We start from the raw sequence: 14,433 nt of genomic DNA on the forward strand, positions 1-14,433 counted from the left end.
AGTTTCGTGTGTGTAATTTACACTACAAAGTTTACAATTATCCATGAGTTATTAATTCCATAAGTATGAATGATATTTTGAATACATCTGAACTTCTATTCATTTTAAAAAGTCTTAATTGAATACCCCTGAACTTTGGTGGAATTCATAATGATTTTTTAAAATCTAGTTGAATACACCCAAACTTTGATTGATTTTTAAAAGTCTGTATTGAATACACCTAGACTTTTAAATTCCATAGACTTCTTTAAAACTTCCATTAATTCCATATACAATACACCTCCCTAAGTACCTATTGAGAAACTGAGACCAACACGAGGCAAACGATGGCCCAAAGAAAGAGTTACTGGGCTCTTGGACCCAAGTAAAGCCCTAATCAGAGGCCCACGACTCATGAATGGGTTTCCATGCAGTAGGAGAACCGATATCACAATCTTCTATATCCTAGTCCTCGTCGGTATCAGCATGAATCTTCTATATGGTAGGGTATAAAGCTATCATATATGTCAGACAAAATCCCAGTGCCACTATATATCTCATCGTTCTTTCAACATATATGATAGGCTTACCTCTAGGTGAGTGGATACGATGGACAATCTTCCTATGGATATTATAGAGAACATAGGAAAATGCTTGAATACTAATACCGATGTTTCAGTATTCCGTGCTGTCTGCAAATCATGGCGGTCATCTATTCCTGCCTCTCAGATCAAGTCTCCCATCAGAGTTTGCATCGAGTATAAAGGAAAAAAGGTCTTGAATCTCATCGAGAGCGTGGTATATGGTCTTGTAAAACCACCTCCCAATTCAAATATTGCTTCGTCTAAGTCGTGTAGTTTCGTTGTTAAGGTCCGAGAATCAGATCAAGAAAATCGTGTGTTTAGGGTACATCCACTCTCCTCTTTGCCGTGTCCCCCTGCATTAAACTGGCTGGATTTTAAGGTTTTGGAATTAGGAAAATCTCTAGGTGACCCTAATTTTCGTCTTTTTAGAGCCGCTATATCGTCCAATCCTGATTGGCCTGCAGTCATGGTGGTTGCCTATTCAAACTTATACTGCTGCAAATTAGGTGCCGGTGCATGTAAGCATGTTGAGATTGAAAAGTGCAGCTTAGTAAATAAAGATGGTATCTCTGAGTTGCATTGCTGGAGAGATGTTGTATTTTATAAGGGCGTGTTCTATGCTGTTAGTCTGGATGATACAACTATAGCTATTGATTCTTCTTTGGAGATAAAATTGGTTAAGTCCTCTCCTGGCTCTCCAGTGGGTAGAAAACCGGAATTTACCTGGGGTATGTATTTGGTGGAATCACTGGGGAGCTACTATTAGTTATCAAATATATGAGTTTCGATTCTAGAACTCAGAGTCCTGCAGTTCCACGTTCATTCGTTGTTTACAAGTTGAACGCACCCGAAATGCAATGGGTTCTGATGAGGAGCTTGAATGATGGAATAATCTTTGTGGGTGATCGTCATTTTGATGATGGTTGCTTTGCTGCTCCTGCTCAAGATTTTCCTGGTTTTCATGAGAATCACATCTACTTCTCCCACAAATTATGGTTCGGCGATCTTAAAATGGAAGGATCCTTGCCGTATTCATCAGATGAATTTGAAGATATATGATGTTGTAAACTCTTGTGTCTAGCTAGCTCGTCATCAAATTGGCATGATGAGATCTCTTAAAAAAGTTGCCAGTGATTACCTTCTGCCTAGATCGAAGATTAAGTTTCACTAGCTATCTGTATGTTTTGTGGATCTAGCTACTTAGTATCCCTAGCTCATCTAGGAGATCACTCAAATACGTACTGATTGTCTGATTCTGTTGGCCTTGAATTTCTTTTTGCAAGGATATCGTATTAGTCTTAATCCCTAATTTAATTTCCTATTAACAAATGTGATTGATGACCCTTAATTTGTTAAGCTCGATTTCTCTATCCAGATTCCAGACTCCCCCTCAATGACAGGTCAACTAGGTAGCTGACCCGTTGAACGCGACCATACATGCTTCAAGGTCAATATTATTAGGGTTTTGCATCGCCTCACATGTGATTATTCACCTAGCTAGCTTAATTAGGGTTTAATTATTATATATTTTCATGGCCTTATGGGGCGGCATTAGCCTTGATGAAGTTGATTAATTGGTCTAGTCGTCTATGCGTAAACAGCGTGGACCTGTCCCATGACTTTAGTGGATCAATATTTGTTTCACTTGCGAAACATATATGTTGGAGAAATTTTAAATACACACCTCTAATCTCTTAATACACATCTTTATTATTTTATGTTTTTATTGATATTTTATAGGTAAGCTAAATGACTAAAATATACATCTATTATTAAAAAAAAAAATCGCGCTAGAAGTATTCTTTCCAACGTCTTCTACCATAAAATCGTCGAAATCACGTCTTCTCCTCTAACTCCAACTCTTCTTCACAATTCATTTGGGTTGTCTTTTTAATTTTTTTTTTTTTATTATCCGTATCAGCTTTAGTTTGATCTTACAGATCATATTATCAAGTACTGCATCTTTATCAGCTTTAGTTTGATCTTGGAGATCATATTGTCAAGTACTGCAGCATCTTTATCATGACATGTTTTATCGAATAACTAGCTATCTATGTTTAATAGCTACTGCACTTCTACAATTGTATTAGCTTGTGAATTTTGAAAAATTGTATTGGTGATTTGGAGTTGATGAGATATAACAATAATCATTTGATTATAAATTGAACGATGATAACCAAAAATTTCTAGCAAAAATTAGATGAAATAATATGTAAAAAGAGGTACCAAATAGTAAATATCAATTAATTATATTAAATAACGGAATATTTCATAAATTAAGGGCATTTTAGGCAGTTTGTGATGTGTATTATGTATAATACTAAAATGAAAAACTTGATAGGTGGTGTATTAAGTAAGAAGTGTGTATTAAGATATTAGGGGTGTGTATTTAAAATTTCTCTATATGTTATTATTGATCCCCATATGTTTTATTATTAGAATTTACAGTTTGGGAAATTGAGTAAGGATCAATATTGAAAGTTTGAAACTAGCTAGCTGGTGCAGCAGAAGAGAGAATATGACCTTAACTATATATAACTGCATATATAGGAGGACGATTAATTTGATTAGTTTATATATCTTCATAGCTAGGCAGATTGTTTTTTTAACTTTTCAGCATGATGAACCGGCAGTACGTTATATTAAGTTCTGCATTTACTGCAATTTCCGGCCCATAGGCTGTCGGAGACAAGAAGAAACTGATCATGTTCCTCACAGAAGACGAACATGTGATGCGCCAAATCTGTGTTCTTGCTACTTGCTCTTCTTGTGTTTTGGTTTCATTAGATAGAATATTATCAAGACATCCTTTGTCACATGAGTGTTAAAGAAAATGATAGAAATGATTCTTTTACAATACTTGCATCACATATACAATCCTTAAGGTAAATAAGATCAATAAGTTGTCGTCGATCACGTACCTAGGTCTTCAATATGATATCATATGCATAAGTATGCAAATCACAAATCATTTATCTTCAATTCCAGTATATCTTCCATCAATAGCTGTAACACGTCCACCATTCAAGCAGCTGGAGAAAACTGCAATTTCCAATGCATGCATGAATATATATGGAGGAATACATATCTTCTGCCATATTGCCTCCTTGTCTCTCCAAAGAACACCAATTAACATCATCATGCATGACACAAATGTCAGATACTTTCATAATTCATTGCCAATGCATATGAAAATTCTGCAAATCTGTAATAATAGATGATTAGATATACATATGTATCACGTAGTATGAATATATACAAGTCTATAACCCACACAGACATATCGTCTATGAAATTATTATATCAGTTCCTGGCCTAGAATTCATGGCCATCAATAGTACACAGCACCTATCCAATAGTGCTCGGCAATACCTCTCAGCTGGGTTCTTTGAATGATGATGAAATAGAAATACGCAGACTCGACAGTACTCCTGACTCACTGATGATATGGATTCGATCATTGAAATAATTTTTAAGTTATTGGCTGCACTCAGACAGCCATTCATTAAACATTTGTATATGTTACGTACGTCAATGATTTAAGATATGATTATTTAGTTAGTGTGAAGAACATTTATATAACTGATTAATAATAGGGAAGGAATTAATCATGAAATGATCATGCATGAACTCATCAAGTAATCATCAAGCAAGTTGGGGAATTAAGAAAAGGCCATACAATACAACAAGCCTAGCTATGCAGGCCGTTGTTCACGTTTTCAAGAATATATTCGGAGATACATAATGCATTCCAATTAATCAGTTCTCAAATCTACGCCATTGATTCTTAGCTCATGCCAATTGGAGTTTAGAAAAAGGAAAAATAAGGTCTTTTTGTCGTTTCTGTTGGCTAAAACCTAAGTTGCAGAGTACGTCTCATGTTCAGAGTGAACGACGACTCATTGCATGGGAAAATTCTAGTATACCATATGGTATAACATGTCTCACAAAATGTGTGGTTATCATTGATTGAAAAAGCAACCAAATGACTATATATGTAATGACCACTTACCCCTTCAAAAGTCCTTATGTATCACACAATTAGACACATTTGCAATATGTATGTCATACCATATGGTACGGGAGACAAACCACATTGCATGTACGAGTAATTAAGATTTTGCTCGAATATGAAAAAGATTATCAAGTCTTTCTTTTTTTTCTTCTTCGTTTTTGTTGAAAACATGCGTCGTGTTTGTATAAAATCAGTATAAGATTGATGGAGTGTTTGAAGGATACATCAATGTTACATTTAGATCATCTTTGTGGTCAAGAACTCAGACGGGAGCTGATCACCCTTCTCCAAAAAAAAAAAAACTTGGCCTTGTAGTTCAATAAAACTGGTGATGATGATGTGCAAGGAGCTTGTTCGTTCTTGAACTTTCATGGTACTAATTTTGTACATGGAATAATTTGAAATGAGGATTGAATCAAGTTCAATCTATTAATTTTTTTTTTTTTTTTTTAGTAGCAGAGCGAGAGCACTTTAGATTGTATCTATCGATCTTGGATCTTTTGGATAGGGTTTTCTCATGGATACAAGTACATTAAAAGAAAGTAAATTAGAAGCTAATATAAGACACATATATGATTCAGAAACTAGGGTATCATTTGTATTAATTTAACTGTGTATCTATACATATCACAAATTTCTCTCAAGAAAGTTGTAATCTCAAAGGAAATCCTTATAAAATGCGGATGCCTTTGATGATTTTCAGACAAAAATAATGGCGTTTAAATCCCACAAATTATTGTGAGATTATGTTCAATAGAGAAGCTCTTGTTTTGATCAAGCGCCTAAATACGCTTTCCAGACCACTCTCGAGGCCTTCAATGCAGACTTCCAAAGCCTCCAATTTCTTACGTGCAATTCGAATCTTCTCAACTTCAGCAGATTTGCATAGCGAGGATAGAGCAGAATCCACACCATCCAACTCATGCCCGTTAATGTCTGTCTGAGATTCACATGCTACGACTCCTTTGTGCATCAACTTTGAAACCAAAGACCACCTGTTTGACTTGGAAACTGGAACTGCCAAGAACACCAAGAGGGATTGGAAGATGGACATGTTCTTTGCACAAACTTGTCGAAGAACCCTAATCACTGCGACTAGATGCAGATCTTGCTCTAGAGGTTGTGATACAATCATGTTGTCTGCTTGCTTCAACTGTGAGATTAATTTCTTGGCATCCTTCTTCATTTTCTTGCTGAAGCTAGTGTAGTTGGCGATGCTGGTTTCAATGCTCGAGTCTCCCTTTCGTCTTCTAAGAGCAGATTGAAGAGCAAAGACATGTTCTTTGACTTGTAACATGAAATCCCTTGTGATTCCACATATGTCTAGAAGTTTCACTGATCCATCCAACAACTCATCCATGCATTTCTCTTGTTGGTGTTGAGAGAGTAGCTGTTGGGTTGATGCCATTTGAAGAAGATCATCAACACAATCATATAGCTCTTCAAGACCACATAGACCTCTGCAGATTGAGTCGGATGTTGAAGCAGATGAAGTAGTGGACTCCCATGATTGTAGTCTGCTGAGCTCTTCTTCAACTCTGGCAGTTGTTGGGTGAGACCTTGTAGGCAAGCTGATTGATCTGAGTTGGTACTTGGCTGCCATGATGAAATGCTCGAGTGAAGTTTTTTAAGGCTTTTAGCTTTGTTTTCACAAGAGCTGAATATTGAGTTGCTTGGTCTCAACATTTGCAGAGTTGGGTATAAATAGGAACACACAAAGAGATCAAAGGAGAGAGAGATAGAGCATGTGGAGCCAGAGTGGGCATTGCTAATTGGGAGAAGAACACATTGTCACTCATTGGGTAACACTGCAGCAATAATTGCTCTTTGTTTAACCCTAAATGGTCTTGCATTGGGCATGAGGTGTCTGCAGAATCTGGTGATGGGTAGCATTGGTTAGGGCAATAGACTCAAGAGTCATCACCAGCTTCGCCTCCCTTGGTGCCACATTAGCCCTTCATTATCATTTTTTAACTTGTGGCAGACCAATCCTCCAACAGCTGGCCTTGTCTGGGTTGTCTCAATTTTGAAGAAGCTATATAGCTTCAACCCTAGAATTGCCCCTGCAGCAAGCAAAAGGATCCAAAATATATCATTGAGATCTAGATCCAGTATTGGAGAGTATTGTGAAAATGTAGCATATACCAATTGTATACTCGGTGGTTAGAATGCCAAGATCAACATGGTCGATCATATTGCAATTCTTAACGTTATTAAAATGTGCATGATTTGCTTTGTAGTACTGGTGTCTCCATTTTAAATTTGCCAAAGGTGACCAAAATGTTTCATGTGTTAAAGGAGCTATGAGCGTACGTATATATGTTGCTGCTTCTGAAGACGCGTGTGTGCATTTGAGACAGGTGTTCTATATGCTTCACTCTTTTAGTCTGAGTCATTTCTTTCTCTAATTAATTAACTCGGTCATTTCACCAAATTATTGGAGTAGTATGTACTTAATTATTTACTCGAATTAATACATTCTCAGTCATTTTACCAAATTATTGGAGCAGTATTTTCTGTTGAAATTACTTGTAGGCATGTGGATGTGCCTAGAAATTAAGGTGGTACTGAGTCTCTTTTTTTTTTTGATAAATGGACGTTAGCTATTGAGGTATTGAGTCTCTCTTGATTCCATATAAGTTATGATATATTGATTTTTAAGGAAAATATAACTACGAAGTTAAACTATATTCATCTGAAATCAAATAAGAAGTTAGACATTGTTCTTGGAAAATAAGTGGAACTTTGATAATCCGGCTAAAACCAATAGGAGTTTCTCATGTACATAGGCACTAAGCATGCATGTACTTAGCTGTTAACGCACACAACATGACATTTAATTTAAACAATGACCTAGAATCCTAATTATATGGTATATTTGGACCAATAGGCTAGGAACTGCATAGATGATCAATAATATACGTTACCAAATTAAGTTTAATTAATTAGTAGTGTTTTGGGTTTAATAATGGCATTTAGAAAAAGCTATATATATATATATATATTAAGAAAGGACCAAAACAATCCATATCATGAGTTCATGACCTTACATAATTGCGCGCAATTGATGAGGCTCTAATTGAAGTTTAGAGTATTGTAACCTAACATGACATGGCATGGGTTTAGTTTAATATCGATCCTTCAATGATTGTGGAGGCATATTCTATGGAAATGGGGTTACTTGTCCCTCGTATATATATTGTAAACCTTCTCACATAAAATCAGTCTTATATATAAAAAGTTCTTGGATTCTTGCTTACCCAAAAAACCTAAGGACATAAGATTAGATATATACAGACTCTCATCCAAAACATTATTGAGAGCACGTTTAAGAATATAGAAATGACTATTGAGTTAACGATCATGATCATAATGTGGTGCATGCTTATGCAAACAAAAGAACCTGTATAATTCCTTGTGTGTGTGTTTTTTTTTTTCCCGTGAACATGGTCACTCCACATGAATAAATTGATAATGATGTTTCTTTGATTGTTAATCAAGCACAGTTTAAGGACTGCAAGGATCATTTGCATGCATGTGTCTAGTACTAGTATATTAGTTCTCTTGTTTTCCTCAATTTAAATAAAAACTAGTTGAAGTGGGTCGACGACACTGTTCATCACGGTCAGAATTCGATCATATATGCTTCGTCGCCTGCGGCATTTGATATATGAATTCTGCAGTTCTGCAAATTATACATGTATTATGGGACGGCAAAGTTAGGGTAGTCGATCTGTATCTTATTCGAAGTTGAATCTATATTAGTCTGGCCGGGTCTAGGCAACGTGGACCGTCCATGACTTCACAATACTTTAGAGTAAATATTCTTTTCTGTCTACTTGGAGAATATTTCTTATACGACTTAATTTAATTAAGCTTGCAGCCTTTATCATAGGGTTACTGAAAGGTTGAGACTAGAGATCAATTTGATAGTCGATCTCTTATTCTCTGTTAATGAGCTAGTGGCAATTAAGTTTTGTGGGTTGCTGCAGAAGAGAATGTGATCTTAGTTGATACTGTTCGATCATATCATATAGGGTTAACTGCAATAATATTCCTACAATTGGGATGATGAAGATGCATGCATATATACAGATTCGTTAGTTTTAGGTACATTTCCAAGACAATGTACTGCCTACTGTCCCATGCATATATATAACATGATCGACCAATTAAGCTCACGATGCAGAAAGTTAATCTGCTTGCCAAGATTAGTATAGCCATGCCAGTAGTAGGAGGGAGACAAGATCGAAGAATCATGTATATATTTGTCTCCATGGATACAAAATGAGCATGTGTGCACCATTTTCATTCTGTTCTTGCTAGCCGGTTAAGTTTCTTCAGGTTTATTTGGTCTGATGGGCATGGGGGTTCAGTTAATTTTCCTTCTGGCAAGAAGTTATAGCTGAAAGCCGCCCACCCTTGCTCTATATTTGGGTCTTTATACTTCTTTCACTACTCGAGGTATTATGTAGCATCCCATTTCCAAGTATTGTATATAATAGAGCAAGAGAGGGAGAGGAATATCTACATGCTGCATGCCTTGATCGATGCCTCCTTGTCTCCCGAAAAACCCAAACACCATCATCTTGACGATGACAGACACCCTCCATATATTACTGATATCATCGAACAGTGTCACTAGCTCTGCCTTATATCTTACTTGTAGTAGCTAGTATATTGTATTAGTGAACCAAACAAGAGTAATTATATACACGTCGATATATATACTCATATATATACCCATGCCGGCCAGCTAGCTCATTTTGGTCCTTTGATTTATATAAAGGGGCCGGTAACTGATCGATCGAGTTAGCGAGGAGCAGCAGTAGTGCTGCTATATGCGTGATGCAGTGCAGGCCCTGGCTTGTGCCTTAATTACCAGTTGTTCACGTTTTAAAGAATATGCTAGCTAGCTAGCTGCGCGCAGCATGCATCATGCATGATATATAATTCATACCTATACATGTAACAATTATAAAACCTACGCCACTGATGATCTCATCTAATGCCACCGGCCGATTGGGAATAAAGAAAGAGTCCTTGTCGTATATGTCGGCCTGAAATGTGTGAAGGCCGGGGATCTCATCAGATAACCAGTAACAATGCCTAGTTGGGTGTGCTTCCTAACTTAGGTTCGAATCACGATACTATTAAAAGTGACCAAAGAAAGGGCTGCAATTCCTTGCTGGCTGTCCGGGCCCCCAACAGATTGGGCCTAGGAAGTCTTTGAAATACCGTGATCTTGAATTAAAAAAACTACTAGTAACACTGCCATGCATATGGATCACATGTATGTATGCGTGGAATGAATTATGGAGTTAATTCCCATGCATGTCGAAAGGTGTCTAAATTTTCCACAATATTAGGGGGCCGAAAATAAATTATGGAGTACATTCCCATGATCAAACATTTTATTAAGAAATCTACCTCTGCATGATCAATATATCTAAATTATGAACATATTACAAGCACAACCACGACTGATACAAGGTGTTAGTGATTGTCAGTTGTGGATTAATTGATTAGGATTAATTATTAATTGATTAGGATTAATTCATAAATACAATTAGGAGTATGAATGATCATCATATCAGTCATATGTACGTACTGCTACGATTCTTAATTACTCGCGCCATGTAGTACCGTACATATCGATCTCGTAAGAGATAAGACAGATATTAGGATGAACGAGATAAGACAGATATTAGGATGAACTGGGGAGGAACTAATGGTATAAGGTTTTAAGCTAAGACAAACCAACATACAATAAACGTAAAATACAAAAAGGGACAAACGGATGACGGGCCAAACATCAACTAATTGAACGGAGGACATATACAAGCATGCATTTAACTAATTTACATCAATCATTTTGCGATTATAAGAAGTTCTCTTAATTATAACTCGTGTGAAGAGTTTTATACATCCAGATACAACAACGTTGTCGGTTTAACATGTCGTTCCACAACGATAACCAATATGATATGAAGTTTATTAATGATCTTGTTACGACAATTTGACATATACCTATAGCCGATGAGGTAATTATACCAAGTCCAATATTAGCGAGACCCTAAGGACCTAATTAAACATGGTCTTAGAACAAGTCCACCATCTGGGTCTTTGTTGGGAATATTTAGGTCATAGGTGAGACATTAGTCTTCACATGGCAGTGATTTTAGGCTGCAATTTCCACAAGCCTAGGTCACATTTCGGAGCTTGGGGTGGACTTGCTTTTAAATACAAAACATGATGGAACATGTAAAGAATGTACATAGGAGGGAAAAACATGTAGTCGAGTCTTCCACAATTTTAATCTTACTTCCTTTCTCCTCAAGTAAACCGAGTAATTTATACATCCCCACAAATTTGGTCACGATATACACTTCTAATAACCAATTCCAAATTCCAATTCACTACTTCATCAGTTATCCCGCTCCAATGATTTGGAGGAAATGACTCAAATGGGAGAGCCAAGCAGAGAGCACCACCTGTCTATTCCCACGTTATATATATTCACTAAAGAACTGCTACTCCAAATCTCCAAGGATTTTCTCGCCAAAAAAAAAAAAAAAAAAAATCTCCAAGGATTTGGTGAAATGACCAAGTTCATGAAAACCAAGCAGAAAGTAGTTATTTCGGTAAAGAAAGAAATAACTAGACTGCAATGATTTGATGAAATGACATAAATAAGCTAATCCAGTAAAGAAAGACTGCTCCAATGATTTGAGGAAAGGACTCATATGATAGAGCAAAGCAGAGAGCACCACCTGTCCTAATCACTCCAAATACACGCGTCTGTGTAAGCAGCAATCTACGCTTCACAGCTCCTCTACACATAGAACATTTAGGTCAATCTTTACCAGATTCTAAAGGCCGACCTGAATAGTACAAACAACTCGTGCACACATTAGAATATGGAGGAGTTGATCGATATTGGCATTCTAACGACCATGCATTCTAGGGCTATCTAAATTTTCTTACTAATATCCCTATCCCTAGACAATACAGATCTGGATCTCAATCTTACTTGTTTAATGCAAATTTTCGAGTGTTGAAGCTACCCTCTTCAAAAGTGAGACAACCCAGACAAGTACAGCTATGGGAGGATTGGTCTGCCACAATTTTATACAAGAACATGAAGGGCTAATGTGGCACAAGCGGAGGCAAAGTTGGTGATGACTCTTGAGGCTAATTCCTCAACCAATGCTACACATCACAAGATTCTGCAGACACCTCATACGGAGTCATACCCAACGCAAGACCATCTAATCCTAAAAATATTGCAAATTATTGGTTCCATGTTGCCCAATAAGTGACAGTGTATCCTTCTCCCAAGGAATGCCCACTCTGGTTCCACATGCCTTCTTTCTCTCTAATCCTTAATCTCTCTGTGTGTTCCTATATATACCCAACTCCTCAATGTTGAGAGCAAAGCATCTCAAACCTGAAAACAAAGCAAAACAGCCTTAAAAACCACTGAGAATTTTGAAAAATCATGGCAGCCAAGTACCATGTCAGATCAATCAGCTTGCCTACAAGGTCTCACCCAACAACTGTTAGAGTTGAGGAAGAGCTCGGCAGGCTACAATCATGGGAGTCGACTTCATCTGCTTCAACATCCGACTCAATCTTGAGAGGTCTATCTGGTCTTGAAGAGTTGTATGATTGTGTTGATGATCTTCTCCAAATGGCATCAACCCAACAGCTACTCTCTCAACACCAACAAGAGAAATGCATGGATGAGTTGTTGGATGGATCAGTGAAGCTTCTAGACATATGTGGAATCACAAGGGATTTCATGTTACAAGTCAAAGAACATGTCTTTGCTCTTCAATCTGCTCTTAGAAGAAGAAAGGGAGACTCGAGCATTGAAACCAGCATCGCCAGCTACACTAGCTTCAGCAAGAAAATGAAGAAGGATGCCAAGAAATTGATCTCACAATTGAAACAAGCAGACAGCAAGATTGTATCATCACAATCTCTGGAGCAAGATCAGCATCTCGCTGCAGTGATTAGGGTTCTTCGACAAGTTTGTGCAAAGAACATGTCCATCTTCCAATCCCTCTTGGTGTTCTTGGCAGTTCCAGTTTCCAAGTCAAACAGGTGGTCTTTGGTGTCAAAGTTGATGCACAAAGGAGTCGTAGCATGTGAAACTCAAGTAAACATTAACGGGCATGAATTGGATGGTGTGGATTCTGTTCTATCCTCACTATGCAAATCTGCTGAAGTTGAGAAGATTCAAAGTGCACAGAAGAAATTGGAGGCTTTGGAAGTCTGCATTGAAGGCCTCGAGAGTGGTCTGGAAAGCGTATTCAAGCGCTTGATCAAAACAAGAGCCTCCCTTTTGAACATAATCTCACAATGATTTGTGGGATTATCCAAAGGCCATTATTTAGTCTCAAAATTATCCAAGGCGTCCACATTTTATTAGGATTTCCTTTGAGATTACAATTTTTTGAGATATGTATAGCTATACAATGAAATACAATGGATGCCCAAGTTTCTGAACAACATCTGATGTTTCTTTTATTGTCTTCTACATTCATTCATTTGATCGATTTGTATCCAAGAGAAAACCCTAACAAAATCAAGATCAAATCAAACGCATTGCTAAAGAAACTTGTGCGCGAAGAAACAGAATACTCAGCAAGGAACAGCAAAATCGATAGTTTTAGAACTGGATTTGATTTTTAGAACTGAATGGAAAATTCTACAATAAGTTAATCAATTCTGTCATAAAGTTGTAATATGAGTCCTTAAAATTGTAAAAATTTAATTACAATATTAGTACTTATGTGTCGTTAAAGTGGTAAAATATGTGTTTAATGTGATAATTGAGTTTTCAAATTGATAAAAGAAAAGTTGTTACAACTTTGAAGACTCAATTACCATTTTAACGACATATTAGGTCGACTAATATTGTAACTAAAATTTTACAACTTTAAAGACTCACATTCCAACTTTCCCGAACTAGCTTTGATTTTTTTTTTTTTTTGTGTGATGAAATGCAGGTCTATTAATCAAGGCACATGACCAAAAAAGAGCAAGCTAGGGACACAGCCCGGAGCAAACAAAGTCTGCAAACATGATTTTCATAGTCATATGCCAAAACAAGCAAGACCAGAGAAATCAAAGAAATGATTCAATCCATATTTCAAATCCCTCTACGGATGGATTCTTTACTAATGTTCCGAAATTGATCACTTTATCTTTGCATACTATTAAACTAAAGCCTATCCTTATCCATCAATAATTGGATCCACTTCATATAAAAGATCTTAGCAGGCCTTCTTGATACTCGATCATATGTAGACATTTTAACAATCCAAATATCTGCAAATGTCCTCCACTTACTCTCTGTATTGGTTTTCATCGAAAAAAAAAAAAAAAATCTCTTTACTGGTTTCCAATAAAGAAGTTCTAATATATTTCAGGTTTGGCATTCCTTTCTGCCTAACCTTGTTCAACAAGGTTCATATCCACTTCATCTCAGATCCTAGTGTTTTCCGTATATTCATATGTAGATACTAAAATTACAATACTGATCGAATTCCAGCGAATATACTCGTTACCATGATATTCTTCAATGGGCAAATGCAAATAAATCTGCCTCTCACAATCACTTCGTCACATCATTCTTGTAATATTATTGAATAAAAAGAAACAAAAAGCAGCCATGCATGCCTTATACTTTTCATTAAAATTCAAAAATAAAGACAAGAATAACATATTGGTTGATCATATTTCAACTTCACAACTACCAGCCCGGTCTCACTTTCCTGCATTTATCTGTAAATTTTCTTTTGTTCTTTGCTAACCACCTTCTTCAATGGAGTGATCATCAATCAT

At 36.6% G+C, this 14,433-nt stretch overlaps 3 protein-coding genes across 3 annotated transcripts; 2 read left to right on the plus strand and 1 right to left on the minus strand.

The window, feature by feature from the left end:
- Positions 1-588: 588 nt before the first annotated feature.
- On the plus strand, positions 589-1,622 carry LOC101310064. Its single transcript, XM_004289001.1, has 2 exons — positions 589-1,291; positions 1,375-1,622. Exons 1-2 carry the CDS (start codon positions 589-591, stop codon positions 1,620-1,622), a joined length of 951 nt encoding a protein of 316 aa, XP_004289049.1.
- Positions 1,623-5,311: 3,689 nt separating this feature from the next.
- On the minus strand, positions 5,312-6,181 carry LOC101310355. Its single transcript, XM_004289002.1, has one exon. The coding sequence runs from the start codon at positions 6,179-6,181 to the stop codon at positions 5,312-5,314; it is 870 nt and encodes a 289-aa protein (XP_004289050.1).
- Positions 6,182-12,079: 5,898 nt separating this feature from the next.
- LOC101310646 lies at positions 12,080-12,949 on the plus strand. The gene has a single exon (XM_004289003.1). It carries the CDS (start codon positions 12,080-12,082, stop codon positions 12,947-12,949), a length of 870 nt encoding a protein of 289 aa, XP_004289051.1.
- The last annotated feature ends 1,484 nt before the right edge of the window (positions 12,950-14,433 follow it).

Source organism: Fragaria vesca, linkage group LG1 (genome assembly GCF_000184155.1).
Source record: "Fragaria vesca subsp. vesca linkage group LG1, FraVesHawaii_1.0, whole genome shotgun sequence".
Lineage (NCBI taxonomy): Eukaryota > Viridiplantae > Streptophyta > Magnoliopsida > Rosales > Rosaceae > Fragaria > Fragaria vesca.

Excerpts from the sequence above, each read along its gene's own strand:
- LOC101310064 (XM_004289001.1), top strand. The coding sequence starts at position 589 with ATGGACAATCTTCCTATGGATATTATAGAGAACATAGGAAAATGCTTG. Across the intron at positions 1,292-1,374 it reads AAAACCGGAATTTACCTGGG|TTCCACGTTCATTCGTTGTT; the intron begins GTATGTATTTGG and ends AGAGTCCTGCAG.
- LOC101310355 (XM_004289002.1), bottom strand. The coding sequence starts at position 6,181 with ATGGCAGCCAAGTACCAACTCAGATCAATCAGCTTGCCTACAAGGTCT.
- LOC101310646 (XM_004289003.1), top strand. The coding sequence starts at position 12,080 with ATGGCAGCCAAGTACCATGTCAGATCAATCAGCTTGCCTACAAGGTCT.